This window comes from Arachis stenosperma, chromosome 7, assembly GCF_014773155.1.
Source record: "Arachis stenosperma cultivar V10309 chromosome 7, arast.V10309.gnm1.PFL2, whole genome shotgun sequence".
Taxonomy (NCBI): domain Eukaryota; kingdom Viridiplantae; phylum Streptophyta; class Magnoliopsida; order Fabales; family Fabaceae; genus Arachis; species Arachis stenosperma.
The window spans coordinates 9,345,670-9,355,128 of record NC_080383.1 but is presented as its reverse complement, the minus strand read 5'-3'; the positions used below and the strand labels follow the sequence as shown (position 1 = coordinate 9,355,128).

Genomic DNA, 9,459 nt, shown 5'->3' with positions numbered 1-9,459 from the left:
AATTCATTAAAAAAATAAAATTTTTATTTTAAAAATTTTGTAAATACAATAATGGTAATCGGCCTGTTTTCATATATATATATATAAATCTTTTCCTAATATAACAGTTTGATTTGTTATCCTAATTTATTCCTACCAAAAATATATATGACAAATTGCTATATACATAAATAACCAAACTTTCTAATTGACATTTCTATATATAATTTATGTTGACCGTTGTTACCCCCCCCCCCAAATTGGCGCGTGTAAATTTTGAATGCCCAATTTGACTAAGAGTTTCCCAAACTGTTTTGTCCCGAGAGCCTTGGTGAAAATATCAGCTAGTTGGAGATGAGTAGGAATGTAAGAAGATAATAGTCGATTGTGTATGATTTCATCCCAGATAAAATGACAGTCAACTTCGAAGTGTTTGGTACGTTTGTGGAAGACTGAATTTTTAGCAATGTGAAGCGCTGCTTGACTATCGCAGTATAAGCGAATGGAAGCAGGATGCGACACGTGCAGCGAGGACAGTATATCATTTATCCATATTAATTTCCTGGTTGTCTTGGCCATTGAGCGGTACTCAGCTTCAGCAGAAGAGGCGGAGACCGTTTGTTGTTTCTGTATTTTCCACGAGATAGGGGCAGTACCGAATTGAATGAACCACCCTGTAAGAGATCGGCACATTAGCGGATAGCCAGCCCAATCAAAATCACACCAGCCATAGAGTTGCAAATCATTTTCTTTAGGTAGAAGTATGCCCTGCCCCGGATGTCCCTTCAGATACCGAACAACCCGTAAAGCGGCGTGCCAATGTTCTGTACGTGGGTTCTGCATAAACTGAAACAAAACATGAACACTATAGGCGAGGTCAGGTCTGGTGAAGCACAAATATATGAGTCTTCCAATGAGGTGGCGATACATGCTAGGATCAGAGATAACAGGGCCAGCAGTGATGAATAGATTTTTGACGGTATAGAATTTCATAAATGAATTCTCGTTGCAAGTATAGTTTCCAAACCAATCAAAAATCATTTCATACAAAAGATTGTTTGTCACTAGCACAAACCCCTAAAATTAATAACCGAAGTATTTAAACCTCGGGTCGTTCTCCCTAGGAATTACAATAAAGTGTCTTGTTATTGGTTTGAGTTGTTTTGGGGTTTTGATAAGAGGCATGAAAGTAAATGGCAATGAAAATAAACTAACAACTATAAAAGGCTCTTGGCAAGGTATGAAAATTAGAAGTCCTATCCTAGTTATCCTTCTCAATTGTGATGAGAATTGTTCATTGCTACCACTTAGTTAACCCTTACTAAATAAAGGAAAGTCAAGTGGATGAATTGACTTGAGCCACAAGTTCCAGCCAACTCCCAAGGAAGGACTAGCTTTAGTGCACTCCAAACCAATTAGCAATCTCTCCAATTATCAATCAACAAAGGAATTAAATAACTCAAGTGTCACTAATTACTCTACCTATGCCAAGAGGAACAAAATCTACACTAAAACTAAAAGAGACATTTCAACAAACACATAAAGTGCAATAGAAGTAAACATTATTAAATGCAAGAATTAAAGAAATCTACAACTACAAAAACAAGAGATCAACAATAGAAAAGCAAAGAAGACACATTTAGTATGAATTACCTCTTATTGAATTGGAAGAATGTAGAAGGAACAATACTAGATCTACAACAAAATATAAGAACAACATAAAGGAAATTACAACAAAAGAGTAGAAGAAAATGAATGTAGCAACAAAGAATTGAGAGGTAGAAGTAGAAGAAAGCAAAGATTAAAATCTAGATCTAAGAACCAAACCTAATCCTAATCCTAATTCTAGAGAGAAGAGAGAGCTTCTCTCTCTAGAAACTAACTCTAACTACTAAACTAAATTAATGGTTAAAAGTTGGTTGATTCCTCTTCAATCCTTGGCTTAAATAGTATCAGAAATGAGTTGGATTGGGCCCACAAGGCTTCTAAAATCGCTGGCCACGTTTTGCTTTAAGTGGACCAGGTGGCAGCAACGGCGCGTGCGCGTACTATGCGCGTGCGCGCCACCATAAATGTAGCAACTATGGCAAATCTTATATCATTTCGAAGCCCCAGATGTTAGCTTTCTAACCCAACTAGAACCGCATCATTTGGACCTCTGTAGCTCAAGTTATGGTCGTTTAAGTGCGAAGAGGTCGGCTTGACAGCTTTCCGGTTCTTTCATTTCTTCATGAGTTCTCCAACTTTTCATGCTTTCTTTCTTCATTCCCTTGATCCAATCTTTGCCTCCTAAACCTTAAATCACTTAAAAAACATATCAAGGCATCTAATGGAATCAATGTGAATTAAATTTATTTATTTTAAGACCTAAAAAGCATGTTTTCACTCTTAAGCACAATTAAAGGAGAAGTTATAAAACCATGCTATTTCATTGAATAAATGTGGGTAAAAGGTTATAAAATCCCCTAAATCAAGTACAAGATAAACCCTACAATTGGGGTTTATCAAGCAGCGGATGCCAACCGGTGATTTTCCTTACATGTAGTAGCTGCGGGCTTAGCAGCCAGCAAACCTGCTTCAGTGATGATGTCCAAGGCGTATTTCTGCTGGCATAGAAAAATTCCCTTGGAAGATCGGGCAACTTCAACCCCCAAAAAATATTTCAGGCGCCCTAAGTCTTTCATGTGAAAGCACTTGTGCAAGTACTGTTTAAATTTGTTAATTGCATCACCATTATTTCCTGCAATCACAAGGTCATCAACATACATCAAAACAACTAGGTGGACATCATTTTTATAGAGACTAAACAAGGAATGGTCTTTTGTGACTGCTGGAAACCAAATCGAGTAAGGGCAGAGGATAATTTTGCAAACCAACAACGCGGAGCTTGTCGCAAGCCATAGATGGATTTTTGAAGTTTACACACTAAGCTTGGCTGAGACACTTGGAACCCGGGTGGGAGCTTCATGTACACATCTTCATCAAGGTCGCCATACAGAAAGGCATTATGGACATCCATTTGGTGAAGTTTCCAATCCCGGGCTACTACAACGGCAATAGTTGTTCGAATGGTCACCATCTTTGCCACCGGAGAGAACGTTTCATTGTAATCTAGTCCTTCCACTTGTTGATCTCCAAAGATGACCAAACGTGCTTTGAATCGCTCGACTGACCCATCAGAATTGTATTTAATTCGATAAACCCACTTACAACCATAAGCTTTCTTTCCTGGAGGAAGAGGTGTGAGCTTCCACGTGTTGTTAACTTCCAGTGCTTGAATTTCTTTGGACATGGCATCTCGCCATCGCGAATCTGTGACAGCTTGGGAGAAGGATCGAGGTTCTTGCTCGGCTTGTAATGAAGCAAGAAAATTGCGGTGTTGGTCAGAGAAATTGTTACAATTCACAAAGTTTTGTATAGGATAGGACACACCTGAGGAAGTTGATGAAGTCGGATTCTGGATGGAGGGGCTCTTTTGGACAGTGGCAGTGGTGACAAAGTTGCGCAACTTGATGGAGGGAATTTTCACACGGTGTCCACGGCCAAGGGGGGCTTCGGTTGCGGTTGGTGACAAATCAGAGATTGGCACCGTTTTCTCGGCGCTAATTTTGAAGGGGATAACGACGTCCTCGTCTGGGTCATCTCGGAGCTCATGTCCCCCCTGTCTTGGATGTCAGGAGCTGTGGGTGAATGTTCTAGAGTCTCATTTTGATTTGGAGGAATGGGCTCAGCTGTGGGAGAAGTGGAAATTGACCTAATTGGAGTGTTCTCTTCAAAAACATGCTCCAGCATTAGGGGCTCAATTTGGTCAACTTGTGAGTTTGCTCTTTGGGCTTCACGAAAGGGAAACGCACCTTCATGAAATGGACATCATGAGAGACAAAAAAAATTTTCTTTTCCAAATCAAACAGCTTCCATCCTTTTTGCCCAAATGGATACCCGACAAACACACATTTCCTACTTCGACTGTCAAATTTGTCATTTTTCCTACTTTGGTTATGAGCATAACACAAAGAACAAAAACTCACAGGTATTTATAACTGGGAACTCTTCCATGAATAATTTCATATGAGAATTTTCCTTTCAACACTAAGGACGGTGTGAGATTGATTAGGTGCTCGGCAGTTAAAATGCATTCTCCCCAAAACTCAATAGGGAGATTACCTTGGAATTGCAAGGACCGGGCAACATTTAGAACATGCCTGTGCTTGCGCTCTACTCTTCCATTTTGTTGTGGAGTTCCGACACACGAAGTTTGATGAATCACTTCTTGTTGCATAAAGTACTGCTTTAAACACATGAACTCTGTTCCATTATCGGATCGCACCATTTTGACGCATTTATTGTATTGTTTTTCAACCAAAACAAAGAAATTTTTCAATGTAATAGACACTTCCGTCTTTTCTTTTAACAAATATATCCAAACATCCCGTGAGCAATCATCCACAATGGTTAAGAAATATGAAGCTCCACATGACGACGGAGTTTTATAAGGCCCCCACAAGTTACAATGAATTAAATACAAAATACTCGAAGCATGACTATCACTTAATGGAAACTTATCTCTTGTTTGTTTGTATTTTTCACAAATTTCACAAATTTTATTCACCTCTTCGCTAGTACATTTGTCACTCACATTGGGGATCATTTGCACAATTTTAAATGATGGATGTCCCAATCTCTTATGCCACAGAGTCAATTTATTTTCAGCTTTGACATGACATGCTTGAGCCTTGTACACACCACGATACCAATAGAGCCCATCCTTCCGTTCACCCACTCTAATCATCTTCCTCGAAGTGCGGTCCTGCATAATACACAGCTTGTAAGTGAATTGTACAACACAGTTTTTTTCATTAGTCAATTGTGGAACAGAAAGCAAGTTGCATTTTAATTTTGGTACATAAAGGACATTTTTCAACTGAAGTCTTCCGTCAAGAACCACAGTTCCTTGTTTGCAAGTAAGCACCTGCTCACCGTTAGGCAACCACACTGGGCATCCTGAAATGGTCCTTTTTTCACACAAATTTTTCAAGGTACCTGTCATGTGGTTAGAAGCACCACTATCGATGATCCACAAATCCCGAATTCTCTTACCAGTCATTTTCTCAGATTCAGCTGATTTTTGTTTGCTGATCATATCAACCAATACCTTCCATTGCTAACTAGTTAAACATGTCATGTCAAGATTCTTTTCTTCTAGGTTATTCACATGACTTCCACTTCCTCCAGTACACGCTACATTAGCACGTGTTTGAGCCCCTCGGTTGCGCATCCCTTGTCTTCCTGATCCTCTGCCAGTGCCTCTTCCTTCGTGCCTTGGCCGGTCACCCCACCATTCTGGGTAACCCACTATTTGAAAACACTCTTTCACATCATGCCCATTTTTGCCGCACTTGGAAGACGTCACGGTCTTTTCTCCATGTTCACCTCCCCTTCTAACCTTGTTGCCGACATGCGCCGTAAGTCCCACAACCAATCCACTTTCATCCGCGGACTTGGTGATTGTCTTCACCCTTTCCTCTTGAATTAACATCGTGTACACACGATTAAGTGAAGGTAAGGGATCGGTTGCAAGGATATTCGATCTCACAGTGGCATAGATGACATCATCAAGGCCCATGAGGAGTTGGTGAACCTTTTCTTCTTCCCTTCGCTTCTCAAGTTGAAAGCCAATTGAACACTTGCACCCACCACAAGTGCATTTGGAAATCTGGTCACAATTTGCAAGTTCATCCCAAAGTATTTTCAACTTTTCATAGTACGCAGCCATGGACGCACCTTCTTGCTTACACCTTGTCAAATCTGCTTTCAACTGCTGTATTCGAGGTCCATTCACAACGGAGAAGCGTTCTTTGATGTCCTCCCACAACGTCTTCGCATTCTCTGCATACGCCACGGTGGTCCGCAAGCTTGGCTCGATCGTATTCAAAATCCACAAAACAATCATGGATTGGACCGTCCAATAATCTTCAAGTTCAGGTGCATCCTTTCCTGGTTCTGTGTGAGTCCCGTCAATGAATCCCCACTTTCTCCGAGCTCGAAGAGAAATCTTCACTTCCCTCGCCCATTCGTCATAATTTTTTCCACGTAATTGCACCTGCGTCATTATGTTTCCTAGGTTATCACTCGCGTTGAGGTCGTATGGCGAGTGAGTCTTCTTCTCGTCTCCTCCTGAGGAGTGTGGTTTGTCTCCGATGGTCTTCTCTGGCTCTGTCGCCATGATTTCTCAGGTCATCCTCTATTTTATGTGTTTCTCAAGTTAGACTTTGATGCCATAATAAATAATGGTAATCAGCCTGTTTTCTCTTTGATACAAATTTTATATATGTATATATTCTAATCAACAAATCACAGCAAATTTTTTCCTAATATAACAGCTTGATTTGTTATCTTAATTTATTCCTACCAAAAATATATATGATAGATTGCTATATAGATAAATAACCAAACCTTCTAATTGACATTTCTATATATAACTTATGTTGACCGTTGTTAAAAATCAATAGAAATAATTCAAATATGTTAAATACCAAACACAATAAAAACTAAACATATTAAAATTCAAACATATTAAAAGGTATATAATATTTTAAATTTTTATTTTTCTATTTAATTATCACATAGTCAAATCTAAAGGTTGGTTCGGGTTCTATACTTCCAGCAAACTAATTACTAGAGAGAGTCATTATTTTGGTTCAGGTTTAATCTGATTACTAGTTAGTTTCAGAACAATTTAATTAATTCGGTTCGAATTTAAACAAGTAATCGGATACCCAATATCCAGAATCACCTCTATTTTTTTGTCATATTAAATTGCATGCTCCTGTACATGCACAATCTTATTATTCATCACATTCATGCGAATTATTTTTATTGATGTAATGTTATGTAATTAAATATCAATAATTATTTTATAGTGTATTAAAATTAAATTATATTACAAATAAGATGTTTGAATAAAAAATATAAATTAAATATAATTTTTTATATGTTAAATAAAAATATTAAATATTTATATTTATATTTTCTCAACTAATGTATTTAAATATTTTGACTAAATCAAGTTAGGTTAATTTAATAATTAGTTTACTAATTTAATTAAGTAAGTATCAGAATTTAAGAGATACTGTAAGAAGTGAAAAAAAAACTTTAACTAAATTATAAAATTAATGTTAAATTAGAATTTACATAAAAATAAAAATAATTAAATGGTTTTCATAGTTGACTCGTTTCATGTTTTTTAACAAAAAAAAAGAAGAGAGAACTCACGTCCCAACTCGTTAGCACCCCTTTTCACCCCGTCATTTGTGAACACACCCCCTACTTTCTGAAGCAAAGAAAATTAGTACCAAACCAAAACTCTTCCGTAGCTTCCCTTGCACTCAAAGTTCGCCAGCCATCCGTCTATCTAGCTTCCTTCGTGCTCCAAGTCTTCAACCCCTGTTTGCTATCACCGATCGTAGCTGCTTCTTTGAGCTCGGCGTCTGTCGTCTTTGTCTGCTCAGCCGCCGTTTGTTTGCCGCACTCAACATGTTTGATGAAATGCTTTAACCATATTTCTGGTTAGTTTTATAATTTCTAGTTTTTAGAAACTTAGTAAGTTGATTGCATGTGAAATTAGAATAATTGGATCTTAGTAATTAGGAAATTTTAGCTGCACAAATAGCATCTTTGCAGAAAATATATTAGCATGACAATTCCATTTGCATTAGTTTCTTCTGGTAAATTTTAACTGTTATTGTGAACTTGTTAATTTGCTAATTGTTCTTGTGTTGTTGTTCTTCTGTTATTTTTTATTTTTTATTTTTTATTTTTTGCTTTTGTTGTTGATCCATCCGTTGGCTATAATTCGGCCCAAGTAAAACTATAAATCGGAATCCGGTTGAAACTAAATACAGTACATGTTTTAATCTCCTAACGGATTTATTCTATAAAATCAAATAACTACGTGCCAACCCAGATGAGCACAGGAATCTCTCCGCAAATCTCTCTAAAGAAGAGCACTAAAGAGCAGTTATCACCCACTCAGTAACAACTCCACAATATTAGACCCATTAAGTAACCGCTTGTAGCACAACAATTCTATAAATATATCCACTCCTGATATGAAGGAGGTACGTTATTCATTCTGAATATCTCATATTTATCTTCTACTCTTACTAACTTGAGCGTTGGAGTCCTTTTGCAGGTGCCCAACGCCGCCGTTCTTACAAGAAGACGATGTTCCTTCCTCTCACTCCTAGGGAAAGCAAGTTCAAGTACTAACAGAACAGACTATACCTCGGAGACCTCTTTTCACGCAGGAACATTTGGCGCCCACCGTGGGCCAAAATTAAATAACCCCACAAGAACCTTTTGTTATTATTTTTACAGGTCCATAGTGATGATGTTGTTCTCCCACCTACTCATGATGAACTGGTAGTAATGAACATCACTCTCCAAGTGGAAGCAAAGAAAATGGCCAAAATCTTCTGTCTTCGTAGGACCCCAACAGGAGTAGGACCAACAGGAGCAAAAACGAGAAAAATAAGAAAGGAGCCGAAGAAACTAATTTCTGCTCCACCGAAGTTTATAAAATTGAAATTATATTCGAGTTTTGAACCAAATTTAACAATCTTTTACAATATTTTTAAATAAATTTTTACAAATTTATCATTTATTCGCTTTATTCCTTATTTACATTGCTTTGCTCTAATCATCATATTTATTATTATGCCGAATTTCTGTTTTTTCTTCTTATGTTGCCGATTATAAAATTTTTAAGCAACTTATCCTGGTAATGACATTTTCTTATTGATTTTTAGGAAAACATCATAATACATAACTACTTATTCCTATTAACACGTATATTTTCTTATTCTTTTTCAATTGTCTTCATGTATTATTGGAAACTTCTCTATTTGTTGTTTATATTATTATTATTATTAGCAATTACTACTTGTTCTTCAACTAATTACTCAATGTTCGTGCTGTCTTATTCATGTTTTTTCAATTATTCAAAATGACGGAGTTTAATTTTAATTTATGCAATAAATTCAGGATATGTATTTAACAAAATTTCTTCTTAATGTATTGGTAATTGGAACAGGACATCTTTAATGTGTCTTCAATTTTTCACCTTCAACTTATGAGAATGGATCTCGATCATACGTGAACACATTTCACCTCCTCCTCCACCTCAAGTTATAACTTATGAACCTTACCTATAAGTCGCGATTGACATTTCTACTTCGGTAAAACTATGCATATGTATAATCTAATTTGCTCATATAAATCTTTTATGTCAACTTTCAATACATCATAACTTCTTACGAGGTATCTACTACTCTATATATTCTAATTGCTTCATATTATGTATGTATCTTATCATTTCACATATCAAAATCAATTAATCAATCTTTCGGAAAACAAAATTGGCTATTAATCAATCCAAAAAAATGATTTTTTACCAATCGAAACAAATCTTTATTATTCACT

General features: G+C 36.8%; 1 protein-coding gene across 1 annotated transcript; it reads right to left on the bottom strand.

Moving 5' to 3' along the window:
* Positions 1-222: 222 nt before the first annotated feature.
* LOC130939356 (secreted RxLR effector protein 161-like) lies at positions 223-972 on the bottom strand. The gene has a single exon (XM_057867467.1). It carries the CDS (start codon positions 970-972, stop codon positions 223-225), a length of 750 nt encoding a protein of 249 aa, XP_057723450.1.
* Between the last annotated feature and the right edge of the window lie 8,487 nt (positions 973-9,459).

Bases quoted from the DNA above. Each gene is read 5' to 3' on its own strand.
- LOC130939356 (XM_057867467.1), bottom strand. From the start codon at position 972: ATGAAATTCTATACCGTCAAAAATCTATTCATCACTGCTGGCCCTGTT.